Source organism: Phacochoerus africanus, chromosome 15 (genome assembly GCF_016906955.1).
Source record: "Phacochoerus africanus isolate WHEZ1 chromosome 15, ROS_Pafr_v1, whole genome shotgun sequence".
Classification (NCBI taxonomy): Eukaryota; Metazoa; Chordata; class Mammalia; order Artiodactyla; family Suidae; genus Phacochoerus; species Phacochoerus africanus.
Genome location: NC_062558.1, coordinates 90,368,068 through 90,383,632, shown reverse-complemented (window position 1 = coordinate 90,383,632; position 15,565 = coordinate 90,368,068). Strand labels below are relative to the sequence as shown.

The following is a 15,565-nucleotide window of genomic DNA, read 5'->3' as shown; positions in this document are numbered from 1 at the left end:
AGGTACCCCAGGCAGGGCATATCCTCCCAGCTGCCCCACCTATGCCTCTGGGGCGCAGCTACTGTGTCCACGTCCCTGGCTCAGCCATGGGAACTGGGCCTCCTAAGGGAGGCCCCCCAACCCTATGATCCTCACAGGGCCGGCAAGACCGCTGGAGGAACCGGATCCTACCGAGGAAGGCTGGAGGGGCTGGGAACTACTCCCAAGGTGGGCTGTGTGTCCTCGAGGCCCTGCTGCCTTTCTAAGTGTGGAGCTGCAAATACCTCAGTGGGCAAGGGTGGCAATTTTCAACTCGAGAGCCCTCTGCATTTGGAAAATAGGTTTTTTTTTAATAAAATTACAATACAGTACCTCCCATTAGTAAGCGACCCAATGTTTTTTTCAGTGTAATAAGCCCTTTGAAAGGTGAGTCATGTGTGATCTCTTGTGATGATGGGCACTTGAAGGTCATGGCTTCCAGCTTGCTGTCAGCCTCCATACCCATGTGTATCCATTTTGTAGAAGTGCATCCTTGTACAGGGCAAGGCCGGAGGCCATAGCCCTGCAGGGGCGCGGGAGGTGGCGCTCTGGCAGCCAGCGGCCCCCTCCTCGGGGACTTCGCCGAAGGGAGTCTCTGCAGGTTTCCTTTTTGCCCCAAGGTCAGCATCCACGTGCCTTCCGTCTGCTGCTGCCCCTCAGGGCACACGGCTGCTCAGCCAGTGCTTCCTACCCCTCTGCTGACCAGCAAAATATTCTTCCCTTTTCATCACCAACCAGGAGTTTGGTCTGGTTTCTTGGGAAGAGAAAGAATAGAGACGAGGGTTAGAGCAAGCCTGTGAGTCCTGCTTGTCCCAGCCTGCATGCAAAACACTACAACATGGGTGGTGGGGAGGGATGTCCAGGACCAGCAGGCTGCACCTGGTCCTCACCTGAGGGGCAAGGGGCAGCAGAAGCACTGGAGAAGTTTTTGATATGGGCAGAACTTTTTTTTTTTTTTTGGTCTTTTTTAGGGCCCCATTCATGGCATATGGGAGTTCCCAGGCTAGAGGTTGAATCAGAGCTGCAATTGCCAGCCTACGCCACAGCCACAGCAATGCAGGATCCAAGCCACATCTGCGACCTAGACCTCAGCTTGCAGCAATGCCACATCCTTAACGCACTGAGCAAGGCCAGGGATTGAACCCACATCCTCATGGATACTAGTCAGGTTCTTAACCCACTGAGCCACAACGGGAACTCCACCTCCCAGATATCTTACGAATTCACAGATATTCAAAAGAGTGAGAAAGAAAGCAAGAACGTGCATGTCAAAAACCATTTCCTAGGGCCCTACGGCCATCACGGCTGCATGCTGTCCATCCTGGGCCCCCGTACTGAGGGCCAGGCGACCTGAGTAAGAACAGCCAAGGCTCTCCTGAGGTGACCACAGCACCCTCTGCTGGAGGCCTGGAGCAGCCAGGCTGTGCTTACCTGGACACGGCCAGAGCTGTCACTGCAGAGTTGGTCTTGTTGGGCTTCCCCGTCAGAGCAACGCTGACATCCAGCTCCCTGCAAAGGGCAAGATTCTTCTCCCACCTATGACCTGTGAGGAGTGTGCAAGGGGATAGTTAAAAGATCCAAGTGGTTTCACACACATGCATGTGTATGTCCACACGCAGGGCAGCAAACACATACACACATATTTATATTTGTGGTCAGCAAGTTGTTAAATTGAGGGGGAAAATATATTTAATCTTGGCCTGTGCTGTTGCAAAAAGGACCGTCCCAATTTAATTTGCAGGCTGTGATAGTTACATGTGCTGACGTGCTGCGGTATCCATTGTGTACCAAATTGGATTTGTGTATTATTGCTTTCTAAATTGCATGCCTAGTTCAGCAAAATTGTTCATCAGTGTTTACTGGCTTTATGCTTAATAAGATGCCCCACAATACCTTGCTGCCAGGATGTAATGCAGCCCGTAATTGCCTAGTAAAAATAAATTACATAAAGTCGGCATTATCAACTTACCTAAATCCTCTCACGCCACAGTCAATAATTAAATGCCGAGAACTTTTTTTTTTCAAAAAATATAACTTAATGATTGTTACTTCACTCATTTTAATGACTGTATTTGGGGACAGACAGTAATTCCTTCGTGGAGGGTGAGGTGGAGGGACATTCGCTGGGTACATCGCTGCAAAGTCACTTGGGTGGAGTCGGGCAGAACTGACACAGCTCCCCAGCTGTCCCTGGGAGGCAGACAGGTCTGTGCATCAGGAAATGCATGTGCATTTTGCGTTTGTGCAAAAGGCCCCAAATCAAGCTTTTCCCAAGCCCCTTTTATGCACCAGATTGAGCCCAAATCTGTGGAGTGATTCCTAAAATAAACTGAACTCAACTGGCTTGGTCCTTGCTGCAAATGACAAACAAATGAGTTCCAGACAGAAATTACATAAATGCAGTATTCTTAATATCTTCAAAGAACTCCTTTCTTGCCTTTAAGGCATTTGAGGGGTGCAGCAATACACACACCGGGAGACGTGTCCAAATACCGTGTGTCAGGCCCAGTACTGGTCCCTTTCCAACAAAACAGGTTTAAGCAATATCATGAGAACAACACGCTCTCCAGGGCCTTAGGTTTGTAAATGTGCACATGAATTTACTAACTCTAAGCTGTGGCCCAGCCTGATTTTTATGAACACATCTGTGCCCTCGTGTCATTTCATCCAAATCCTCCCTTGAATTGTAACCACAACTCTGGCAGTTACTTTGGTTTGACAGTGGTGACCTCAGACAGATCAGGACAAACAGCAGGGGACAGATGCGGGCTGGAGGCTCCTATTGGCCTGACACCATCTTGTCAGACCCCGAATGTCATTGGCCGATGTGTTAGGGGAGAAGTTCTCCTAGAAGTCTGAGAAAACGATTTGAATGACCTGCATTTTGTTGAGTAGATTCTTGTTCATGTCCATTATCTTTCTGTCATCAGCTTCCCACAAGTTAGAATGTACAGGCAGTACCTCTATTGACAGAGAGGGGACCCGAGGGCCAAAGAAGTTGCTGGAGACAGAGTTGGGTCTAGAGCCTTCTTTCCTGATTTTCATCTTGCTTCTCATCTCACTAGACTCCATATCCAATAACTATAACCTTGTTGATCCTGAGTAGAAACCCATGAATGCATAGGTACTTCCATGACCACCAGAATGGCTCTTTGTCTATCTGTCCCTCCATCCGTCCACCCACCCAGGCAGCCATCATTCTTGCTCAGATGTCCACTTATTGATGGTGAGCTGAGCTCATGCCTTTAGCATAGTGGACCTTGGTAGCTTCAGAAGTGGGCAGCTGAGCCCAAGGTCAAAATGGCATGCTCTCATGTGGCTGTGCCACAGAATGGCTCCAGAAGCAGGCTGGAGAGTAAGAACCCTGTGTTGGCTCTCCTCCTAGTGGGCGGGGTGGGAAAAGGCCTTTGGTCCCTGTTCTCAAAGAGTTGTGAGCTCCTTGGAATGCACAGTCTTCACACCCCTCTTTTCACAGGGCAGTACGCAGATTTCTTGTGGTCCCAAAGGATCCTAGAGATCCTGGGACCAGTGAACTGAATCCACAGTGGTTGTAAACTCTTGTAAAGTCACCACTCTGAGTCAGCCCAGGTTGTCGACAAGGGCTTCCAGATGGTGTAATCTTGAAGGACAGGATTCCCATGTGGAGCCTAGAAGCCCGCAGAGGCTGAGCAAATATATAGGCTTGTGTGAATAAAGAATCCATGAGTCAGTGACGAGAAGAGCTGAGGAGGTATGGACTACGTGTTAGAAATGAACTAACTAAAAATGACTACTCTCTTTAGAAGGCAGCCCTCCTCGTCCTTCTAGAAAAATTCTCTCTTGTGGAGGATTACCGGTCCTGGGATGCAGAGCAAACCAGAAGGACCTGTGATAACAGAATTCTCATGTCTGGGTAACATGCTTTCTTTTCCTTTAATCATGGGTACCAAGAAAGACATCTCAGTTCTGGGTCAGACCCTTTGATGAAGACAGAGCTGGGAAAGGTTGGCTGCACTGGAGGAGGTGATGGGTTGAGATCAGGACTCGGATCTAAATGTTCAATGAGCCTCTTGGGCGATGCTGATGCAGGTGCCCCCCAGACCCACTTCAGGGAACTTGCCATGGGGAGTTGAGTGTGTGAGTCAGGCTCACCAGGACAGACTGGGGCCTAAGGAATGACTTCCCCTCCCGGGGGACACAGCAGGGCCCTCCCCATTCCTGTCTGCAGGCTGGCAGTCCAGGCCAACAGCCAGCCAGCTGGACCTGGGCCCTGGGCTGGGGAGTGTGGTATTCAAGGGTCACCCAGGCAGATGGAGAGTGTCAGACCAAGCCCTGCTAGGTGTCTCCCCTTCCTGAAGCTCAGGAGCCCCTGACCACCACCCCCAGTGTTCACACATCCCAGGAACATCCCAGAACTCCCTGGTCCCTGCAAGGCTGATCCCTGAGGTCAGGACTCGATGGGGCTCCTCTACACAGCTTTATACTCCACCAGGAAACTGTGTCCTGTCCCCTCAACATCCCAAGAGGCTCAATGGCTTCCCTGGGCTCTGCAGGCCTAGGTGGAGCCGCAATCCCTGGCCTGAGCAGGGAAGAGGGGAGGGAGGGCTGAGCAAGGCCAGGGCAGTTACCTCTGGGGCTTGGAGGGAGAGCCCAGGGCTCCTCTGGTGCTGCCTGCCTGGGAACAGACATCTTCACATCCTCAGTCTTCCAGATCTGTCCAGAAAAGAGAATATGCCATAGGCTGGGGAAATGAGCCTGTCTGCAGGCTAGGGCCCCAACCATTCCGCCACACCTGGGGGACCCTGAGGGAAGGGGGCCATGGCCCTGTTCACTTCTGATGTTGACCTTCTCTCTGGAAAAAGCCTACTCAGCCTACAGTTTCCCTGCACAGAGGCTGGGCAGAACACAACTGCAAATGGGACAACTACTCCCTACCTTGGGTCACAGGGCAGATCCCCTCAGCTCCTGACCTGCAGGGACCAGACTCAGCAGCCAGCTTATTAGCATGTTACTGAGCTAGTGCCTTCTTGTCTCTCTGCCACCAATCTCAGAGGCCTCCCTAACCATTGGGTGGCCTCTGGCCCTCAGGCTGACCACAGGTGGCATCTCACTTGCTAAGCCTGGACTTTCTGTCCCTGCAGGACAGTGAGCAGCCTGCATTACAAACTGCTGTGAGCGCCACAGCGGGTGTAGCCCAGTGCCGGGCTGTTCCGGGTGCTCGGTTACTGCACTGAGTGGAAGAGCACCAAGCGCCTGCAATACTCTCGCTCATGCTCTGGGGGCCCCACGGGAGAAAGGCAGCTGTGGCTCAGCCCACCTGGTTCTCCTGACTGCCCCACAGTGCGGCTCACCACCCACCCTGCCTGGACCTCTGTGACCCGAGACACCCTGCTCTCTGTAGAGACCCAGTCCCCCACAGCCCACAGATGGGGCCCGTAAGGGAACTTCTGGAGGGGGAGCTCTCCTCTCTCCTGTCCACACACACTGGCCCCTCCGCCCGCCTGGCCTTTTCCATATGCCCTGGCTTCTCATTCGCAGGGCTCTGCTGAAATGCCACCTCCTCTGCTGTCTCTCTGCTGGAAATAAATCCTGCTCCCCTGGGGCCCCTGCCATGCTATTCGTTCTGCTTCCTGAAGCGGCCTCTAGGTGATTTTTCTGAGACTTTGAGCGTGCAGGCTCCAGGAGGACAAGGCTACGTTTTAGCCGTGTTGGTGCACAGTGAGCTTTCACCAGTGCTTGTAAAATTCAAAGGGCATTTTCCTGAATACTTTATGGTGTCCAACTGACATTTCCTTTCAGACACTGAGGGATGCAAGTGACAGTTTTTTTGAGTAAGCCTCTTAATTATTCCTTCTCTTATTTATTCCTTTATCCTTCCTGTCAGTCTCAGAAAAATCACCTCTATTTTCTTCCCATGCTATTCCTCCCAAATCAATGCTCCTCTCTCTTGTCTTGTTCCTGATGATCGCTCTGCATGGCTCTCCTGGGAGGAGCCCTGGCACGCGTTTATTATCCCAGTCTTAGCATCAACCACACACGTACATCAACCACACACGTACGTGTATTTTCTGTTTGTCTTCTCTCCTAGGCTATGAGCATCTTGAGGACAAGGGCCTGTTTATCATTCATCTGTGTACCCTGTGGCTTGTATGAAGTGCCTGGTTCAGAGCCAGAGTTCAGTGAGTGTTAGGTAGATGGATGGATGGATAGTTGAAGGGACAAATAGGTGGGTGGATGGCTGGATGGAAGAATATACGGATGGGAGAATGAAAGGATGGTTGGATGAATGGAATAGTGTATGGATGAATGAGTAGGTAAGGGGATAAATAGATGGACGGGTGGATGGATTAGTGGCTGGAAGGATGGATGGATGGATGGATGGACCAGTGGGTGAATGCATGAATGAATAGCCCAAATGCCTCTTTTTAGTACTAGACTGTGTTCTTATGCATTTGACCACTCAGATTTCCTATCTTGTGATAATAAGTGTTTATTTCATGGTATGAGTTTACACGTGTATAACATTTTTTCATAATTCTATGCATTATGTGATTTTATTTATTTACGTTTTGCCTGGAAAGAGCCTTGCCTTGACCCTCACTTGCCGTGGGGACCTTCTCTGAAGTGGTCTTGAAGGTAGCCCACAGATTTGATCCTTAGAGGAAGTGGGTAGATGCAGATGAACACATTTCTTGTACCATATTCTCATTCTGCCCAAGACACACCTACCCGGACCATGCCATCTTGACTCCCAGTGACGATCACATGGTTTGTGTCCCATGCTGGCCCCTCCATCACGCAGCAGCAGGTTATGGCTCCTTCTGGGCCCCAGGCCGTGGTAATGCTGGCCAGGGGTTGTCCATTGACATTCCACAGGGACAAGTGGGCTCCCGCACAGGAAACAATGGTGCCCTGCGATGAGAGTGGGTTTCACTTACAGCTGCCATCACTGCCTGCCCATCTGCCCAGCTGCCCAGTTTGTACACCCAGGCCCCCCCAACTAGCCATCTTCTGAGGACTAACCCAGACCCCGAAGACACCCACTTCCTCCCAGCTGACTCATGGGTCTGCTGTGTCTTCACACACCTGTGCGTTTCTGGTTCCTTCACACTGCAAGCGGGTGCTTGGCTACTGCTTTCTCCAGCACAAACCAATGGGCTCACTCACCCTTTGGGGTCCTCCTGACACCCTCCCCCTGCAGCATACTAACTAGCATAGAAGACCCAGCCTGGACACCACCACCCCTGGCTCTGGACAGAGGGTCTACACCTGGCTGGACAGCTTTGGATGACACCCGGCAGGAGTCAGGGTTCAGAAGTTTTAATGACTATACATGGCTCTTAAAATCAGGCTCTTAAAATCAAGGTCCCTCCGGAGGGCATTTCTGGGGAGAAATATTCCCACTGCATCTCCTGAAATGTTTGTGTCCAGAGTGCATACTCCTCAAGTCTTTTCTATTTTGTGTCTAATAGAGTAGTGGGCACTGTCACCAAGGACCCCAGGAGCCATCGGGGGCCATGCCTTTGAACCTTGCCCTAACCACAAAGGGATGTAGGGAGCTCCATGCTCCTGCACAGCTCCCTGGGCTGGGCTCCATCATGCCCCTTCCTGAGGCTGGAGACCATGTCTGACACATCTCTACCCAGCACCCATCACTGGGCCCGGCAGGCTCTTAGTGAACTCAACCAGCTCCAGGACAAGCCGGGTTAAACATATTGTGATCCCGAATGTCCGTCTTCTCCGAGGCCTGGGGACATAATTCTTTATGAATTTTATTTTCTCCCAGATCAGGGCTTGGTGCTTTCCCCAGGACATCCTCCCACTCATCCATTCACCCACTGTCCATCCTTCTACCCATCTACACGCACATTCATCTCTCCATCTGCTTGTCTATCCATTCATCCATCCATGTGCCCAATATTCATCCTGGATTTAAGCCTACTTAGAGCACCACCTTCAGCCAAAGTCAGCACCAGAAGCCTCCTTCATCATCCCTTCCTCCTCCTATGACAGCCCTGCTCAGTCTGCCATGCTCTAAGCCCCTGGGGTCTTTCATCAGCAGATGCAGAGCCTCTACATCCTCAGAAAACCTCATACCCTGTTATAGGGATTCCAGTGTAGAATAAGCACTACACTGATATACATATACATATGCATATACATATACAATTCTCTCTCTCTCTCACACACACACACACACACACACATACATGCACGTTCCTGACAGGCTTATCTTTCCTAGCCGGCATGGAGGGACAAGCAGAGCACTTCCCACCTTGGATTTCAGAGACATCTGCTGAGTCACCACTGATTTTCAACTGGCTGAATTAGTCAGTCAAGCCCAGAAGTTCCCTCACCCAAGCCAACTTCCTGCCCCAACTCCCTGATGCCCATGTCAGAGTCTCCCACCACCCTTCCGCCCCGAGGGAAAAAAATAAGCACAAGTAAAATAGAGACGCAGATGCTGCACTTGTGGACGGCCCCACTCTGCCTGCGGAGAGAACGCCTCTCAGCACTCTGGGGCAGTCTTCACCCCTGGTGACCTGTCCACCACGCAGATGAACAGACATTCGAGGACACAGATGTTGAGAGGAGGGGTCTTACCGAGATGTCACTGATGGCAATAGCCGATACGCCCTCCCTGTGGGCGGGCAGGCGGGACACGTGGGTAAGGCGGTCCAGGTCCCACAGAATGCAGGTGCGGTCTTGGGAGCCACTCACCAGGAGGTTGAAGGGGACTGAGGCTGCCAGGCATGTGACAGCCTGCGTGTGTCCATACAAGGCCTAGGGACAGGAGATGGAAGCACAGGTCGTGAGATGGACCTTCCAGCAACCTGGGGAGATAGTCTGCCCTCCCTTTTACTGTGGGGCCCAGATCAGGAAATAGAGATTCTGAGTGACTCCAAAGTCTGTGGGTGTGTGTGTGTGTGTGTGTGTGCATGCGTGTGCACGTGTGCTCATGGGTCCCTGGCTGGCCTCTCAGCACCATCCCTTTCTAGGGTTGGGCCCAGCTGGGGAGAATCAATAGTCCTGTTACCACACCCAAGCAGAGACACCAGGCATAGCATCCCTATGTTCTGTACCACGCCCCCCCCGCCCCCCGGTGTTGTCTTGCATCTCAAGTAGCACGTAGCACTATTAACATGCAAGAGCACTGATCTGTAATGTGTGGTGTCCCGACCGGCAGCACTCATCTGGGAACTTGTCAGAAACATAAATTCTTGGGCCCCACACAGACCCATGGAGTCAGAAATTCTGGGGGTGGGGCCCCCAAACCTGGGTTTTCATAAGCAGTCCAGGGAATTTTCAGGCATGTTCAAGTTTGGGACTCACACTAAGGGAACCTCAGAAACACGTGTGGCCCTGGAAATGAAACTGGGAAGAAGACAGGGAGATCAGATCATAGGGGAAAAGATATGGCTTTTCAAGGCTGAAGGATCCGGGTTCATATCCAGTCTGGCTACCTGGCAGTGGGTGCCCTGGGGCCACAGTCTTGGCCCTCAGGTTGGCCTGTGTGGGGTCTGGCTTGGGTTGTGTATGGTTATGTGTCCAGATCTGGCTGGTGTCCTTGCTCCTAAGGAACATGTTCCCAAGGGACTGTGGAGGCCTGCCCGGCCCACTGCTGCTGGCAGCGATGTGGTTTCCATCACAGCCATCCCAGAGGCTGCCGGGTAAGCCTGGTCTGACAGCTGTCGTGCACACACGTGCCTGCTTTCCAAAATCTGCCATCAGCCTGAGAAGTATGGAGGCAGCATTCTTAGAAAACATGACCACGCTGCCTCCTCTAGTGGCAAACCTCCACCCTTAGGACCATCCACTGCTCACTTATTTGGGTCCTTGAGGCTGAGCATCATTTTTCAAAGCTGTCACTTTGCCTGGTCACAGCAATTAAAAGTTCTGCTACAGATTCTCATTTGTGTTCCATGGATCCTAAAGGGGCACCAACCAGACTGTGCTGGTAAGGTTCTAGATGTGACCCACGGCAGAAGGCTGGGGTCATCTTAGGAAGTGGAAAGTGTGTAAATGAAGAGAGGGAAGCAAAGGCTTTGACACGAGCTTTCTGGTGGACTTCCCAGAATGAATTGCGTCTGATGGTTAAGTTCAGGACAACTCCAAACAGAGCAGGCCAGAGGACCCAGGCAGAAGGGCCGGGGATCCCAAGTCAGAGGCCGTGAGCCCATCACCTATTCACGCTATCAATGATGGGAGGCAGAGCCAGGCTGCTGCTCTCTGTGGGGAAAACTGAGAGGACCAGCCTGCAGGCAAGGTCACTGCCTACTGCCCACTGCCCAAGGTTCTTGCCTCCCACCAGCCCAGAAACTGAAGCACCATGAGGCAGCCAGCACCACCTGCCATTTGGAAAGTCCTAGGGAAAAAAATGAAGGACGGGAATTTTAAATGTTCTTCATTGGCTCTTTTGTTTTCTCAGAATAATACTTCGCTCCATGGCCAATTAAAATAACTCCACTCTACCACCTAATATCTAAGTAGCAAAAAATAATAATAATAATAATAATAATAATTAGGAGTTCCTATTGTGATTCAGCAGAAACGAATCTGACTAGGATCCATGAGGACGCAGGTTTGATCCCTGGCCTTGCTCAGTGGCTTAAGGAGCTGGTGTTGCTGCGGCTATGGTGTAGGCCAGTGGCTACAGCCCCAGTTTGACCCCTAACCTGTGAACGTCCGTATGCCTCAGGATGCAGCGTTAAAAAGACAAAAAATATATATATATAAATAAATAAATAAAATAAAAGCTTCTGAAAATGAACATTTCCACAGAAAAGAAAATCATAGACTTGGAGAATAGACTTGTGGCTGCCCCGGGGGAGAGGGAGAGGGAGGGAGTGGGAGGGATCGGGAGCTTGGGGTTAACAGATGCAAACTATTGCTCTTGGAATGGATTTACAATGAGATCCTACTGTGTAGCATTGAGAACTATGTCTAGATACCTACATTGCAACACAACAATCGGAGGAAAAATTATGTATGCATGTATGTGTAACTTGGTCCCCATGCTGTACAGTGGAAAAAAAAAAACCTTCTGAAAATAATTCCCCATACTAGATATGTTGTGGTGAGACGGGTACCCCTTATTAACTGTGGTGGGTGGCATAGTAAAGCCACAGAACCATTACAGAAAGCATTATGTCATTGCTCTGTAATTCTACTTGTTGAAATTTATTGTAAGGAAACAATTAATCAGAAGCAACCAGCAATCCATATGTTTTCTGCAACACCATTTAAAATAGTTAAAACTTGGAAGCAATGTAATTGTCTGGTTTTAGAAGAAATGGTTTATTAAACTGTGGTGCACTGAGATAAAACAATTGAAATGTAATTTTATGGAAATGAAATAATATGGAACAACTGAAATGTAAATTATAGAGACTCTGCACCAGACCGGACCTGACCAGACCAAACCAGACCAGACTGGAACAGACCGGATCAGACCAGACCCGACTGGATATGACCGGATCAGACCGGACCCAACTGGCCCCAACCGGATCAGACCGGACCAAACCAGACTCGACTGGATCAGACCGGAACAGACCAGACACAACCTGACTGGACCGGACCCAACCGGATTAGACCAGACACAACTGGATCAGACCAGACCAGACCAGACACAACTGGATCAGACCGGACCAGACCAGACACAACCAGATCAGACCGGACACAACCAGGTCAGACCGATCAGACTGGACCAGAATGGAAACAACCAGATCAGACCGGATCAGACTGGACACAACCAGATCAGACTGGACGAGACCGGACCAGACTGGACACGACCAGATCAGACTCGATCAGACAGGACCAGACTGGGCACAACCAGACCCAACTGGATCAGACCAGACCAGACCACACTAGACTGGACCCGACCGGACCAGACTGCACCAGACCAGACATGACCGGATCAGACCAAAACAGACTGGACCAGACTGGATCAGACTGGACCCAACCAGACCCATTCCAATCAGACTGGACCTGACTGGACCCGACTGGACCTGATGGATCAGACTGGACCAGACTGCACCAGACCACACCAGACTGGACCTGACCAGACACAACCGGACCAGACCGGATCAGACTGGACCTAATGGGGTCAGACTGGACCAGAATGGATCCACCATATACGACAGGACCAGACCCCAAAAATCAAATACCTGGGAATACACCTGACCAAGGAGGTGAAAGACTTCTATTCAAAGAACTATATAATATCAATCAATGAAATTAAAGATGCAAAGAAATGGAAAGATATTCCATACTCATGGGTCAGAAAAATTAATATTGTAAAAATGCCATACTACCCAAAGAAATCTATAGATTCAATGCAATCCCTATCAAATTACCCATGACATTTTTCATAGAACTAGAACAAACAATCCAAAAATTTATATGGAACCACAAAAGACTCAGAATTGCCAAAGCAATTCTGAGGAACAATTGCTTTGGAGGCAGAAGGCATCACTCTCCCAGACTTCAGGCAATATTACAAAGCTACAGTCATCAAGACAGTATGGTACTGGTACCAAAACAGACCCAATGGAACAGAATAGAGAACCCAGAAAGAAACCCAGACACCTATGGTCAATTAATCTTTGATAAAGGAGGCAAGAACACAGAATGGGAAAAAGACAGTCTTTTCAACAAGAATTGCTGGGAAACCTCGACAGCAGCATGCAAATCAATGAAACTAGAACATATCCTCACACCATGCATGAAAATAAACTCAAAATGGCTTAAAGACTTATATATAAGACAGGACACCATTAAACTCTTGGAAGAGAACACAGGCAAAACATTCTCTGACATCAGCCTTACAAATGTTTTCTCAGGTCAGTCTCCCAAAGCAACAGAAATCAAAGCAAAAATAAACCAATGGGACCTAATCAAACTGACAAGCTTTTGCACAGCAAAGGAAACAAAAAAGACAACTTACAGAATGGGAGAAAATAGTTTCAAATGATGCAACTGACAAGGGCTTAAATCTCTAAAACATGCAAACAACTTATACAGCTCAACAGCAACAAAGCCAACAACCCAATGGAAAAATGGGCAAAAGATCTGAATAAACATTTCTCCAAAGAAGATATACAGATGGCTAACAAGCACATGAAGAAATGCTCAACACCACTGATTATTAGAGAAATGCAAATCAAATCTACCATGAGATACTACCTCACACCCGTCAGAATGGCCATCATTAATAAGTCCACAAATGCTGGAGTGGGTGTGGAGAAAAGAGAACCCTCTTGCACTGTTGGTGGTAATGTAAGTTAATACAACCACTATGGAAAGCAGTATGGAGATACTTTAGAAAACTATACATAGAGCTACCATATGACCCAGTAATCCCACTCTTGGGCATATATGCAGACAAAACTTTCCTTGAAAAAGATACATGCACCCACATGCTTATTGCAGCACTATTCACAGTAGCCAAGACATGGAAACAACCCAAATGTCCATCAACAGATGAATGGATTAAGACAATGTGGTATGGAATACTACTCAGCCATAAAAAAGAACAAAATCATGCCATTTGCAGCAACATGGATGGAACTAGGGACCCTCATACTGAGTGAAATAAGTCAGAAAGAGAAAAACAAATACCATATGATATCACTTATATCTAGAATCTAATATACAGCACAGAGAACCTTTCCACAGAGAAGAAAATCATGGACTTGGAGAATAGACTTGTGGTTGCCTAAGGGGAGGGGAAGGGAGTGGGATGGATGGGGAACTTGGGATTAATAGATGCAGACTATTGCCTTTGGAATTGATAGGCAATGAGATCCTGCTGTGTAGCACTGGAAACTATGTCTGGTAACTTGTGGTGGAGCATGATAATGTGAGAAAAAAGAATCTATACATGTATGTATAACCGAGTCACCATACTATACAGTAGAAAGCTGAAAGAACACTGTAAACCAGCTATAATGAAAAAATTTTTAAAAATTAAAATTAAAAAAAAATAAATTATAGAGACCATAGAAAAGTGGAAACAATTTGATAGGCTGGGTGAAAATAGACTCAACATATCTACACAATGATCAGAATGGCATAAATATGCATATCTGGGGATGGGAAGAGGCAACATTGAGAACTTTTATAAGGATTATAGAGACGTGTTTGAAGTGAATTTGAAATTTGACTGTAAAATTGTAGTATCTTCAAAAATAACACGCTTTTAAAAAACTGTTAATGACGCTATTTAGTGATGACTTCTCTGTCTACATGTCAGGGACAGACTCCCCTCTCTGAGCCGCTGCTGGTCTGGGAGATACCCAAGGCCATGCCAGTCTCAGAAGGTAAACGCTGAATATTTTATTTCACTTAGGAAATAAGAGCATGTGGGAATTCCCCGTACCTTTTCCTCTTGATTTAGGACTAGGAGGGGATGATAAATTACATTTTATGCTGTCAATACCAGGGCTTTTACAGTGCATCTTCACCGCTAAACTGGACCTTGGAGCAGCGGTGGGGGAGGGGTCGCTTCCCCAGGTCGGCAAGGCGGCCCTGGGGTTGGGCTGCTCTCCCGCTGTCCTGGGAGTGATGCCTGGGAGAAAGGGCTCCTTCCTGCTTATAATCATAATGCACAGTCTCTCCACTTAGGTCAGGAAGGTGAAGACCAAAAAGACAGGGGCTCCAAGGCCGGCTGGGGAGAGCCCCCCCGCCAGAGGTTGGTGAAGGCAGCCTGCCCTTGACCTGCACAACTGGCTCTCAGCAGGTGCCACTTCCTCTCCAGGACTGACCAGCTCCCTCAGTACTGACCACTCCTTCCTTCACCCCACGTTTACTGAGCATCCGCCATGTAGCACGCATGTGCTGCGGGTGGCACCCGGGGACCAGGGCAGGCTCTGGGGAGACCTGAGTGACTAGGAAAGCCCCTAGAAAAACCCAGAATCAGTTCCAGTGAAACACGTCCAGCTGAGGAAATCTGCTCAGTGGTGATCCTTGTATGATTAACATTTTTTTTTTTTTTTTGTTACTCTGGGGCTATGTGGATCACTAAAACACACATGTGAAATGGACTGCATTTTGGAGCTGAAAGTGTGTCCTAGCAATATTCTCCAGCAAGTTCAAGTGTACACAGGGGAAAGCACAAGGTTTAAAGTTAGATAAGCCTAGATTAAAATGCAAACCGACCTTTCTGAGCCTCAGTTGTCTCTTCGGACAATGAGAATAACAGTACCTGCTTTCCAAGATTACCATTCACGTGCAGGGTCTTAAGTAAGCAGTCAGTACCTCTCTGCTTATTCCTGGAGGCAGCTGTGGTTTGTGAGGTAGGACCAGAATGAGTTTTCTGCCTCCTAGTCTCCTCACTTGGCTTCCCCCATGGCCACCCCTGTTCTGAGACAGTCTTTCATTCTCTGACTCTATGATCTTGGACAAATCACTAAATTTCTTCGCACCTGAATTTTCACCAAAGAAGTAGAGGTTGTTAAGGAGGTAAAATGAGATTATTCCCATAAAAGTGCCCATGAAAAATGCTCAGAAACGTCCCCTAAAGCAAAAATCAAAAAAGTCCAGATTTCGCTGGCCCTGATGTATAAGC

General features: G+C 48.9%; 1 protein-coding gene across 3 annotated transcripts in view; it reads right to left on the bottom strand.

Annotated features, from left to right (window-relative positions):
- Positions 1–308: 308 nt before the first annotated feature.
- The window catches only part of WDFY4 (WDFY family member 4), a 280,348-nt gene continuing 265,091 nt past the window's right edge, over positions 309–15,565 (bottom strand). For all 3 annotated transcript variants that reach the window (XM_047759613.1, XM_047759614.1, XM_047759615.1), the window contains 5 exons: positions 8,602–8,781; positions 6,727–6,909; positions 4,626–4,710; positions 1,450–1,561; positions 309–772 (listed from right to left, as the gene is read on the bottom strand). In XM_047759613.1, coding sequence (XP_047615569.1) covers positions 706–772; positions 1,450–1,561; positions 4,626–4,710; positions 6,727–6,909; positions 8,602–8,781 — 627 coding nt within the window. In that variant the 3' untranslated portion in view covers positions 309–705. The remainder of the gene's footprint in view (positions 773–1,449; positions 1,562–4,625; positions 4,711–6,726; positions 6,910–8,601; positions 8,782–15,565) is intronic.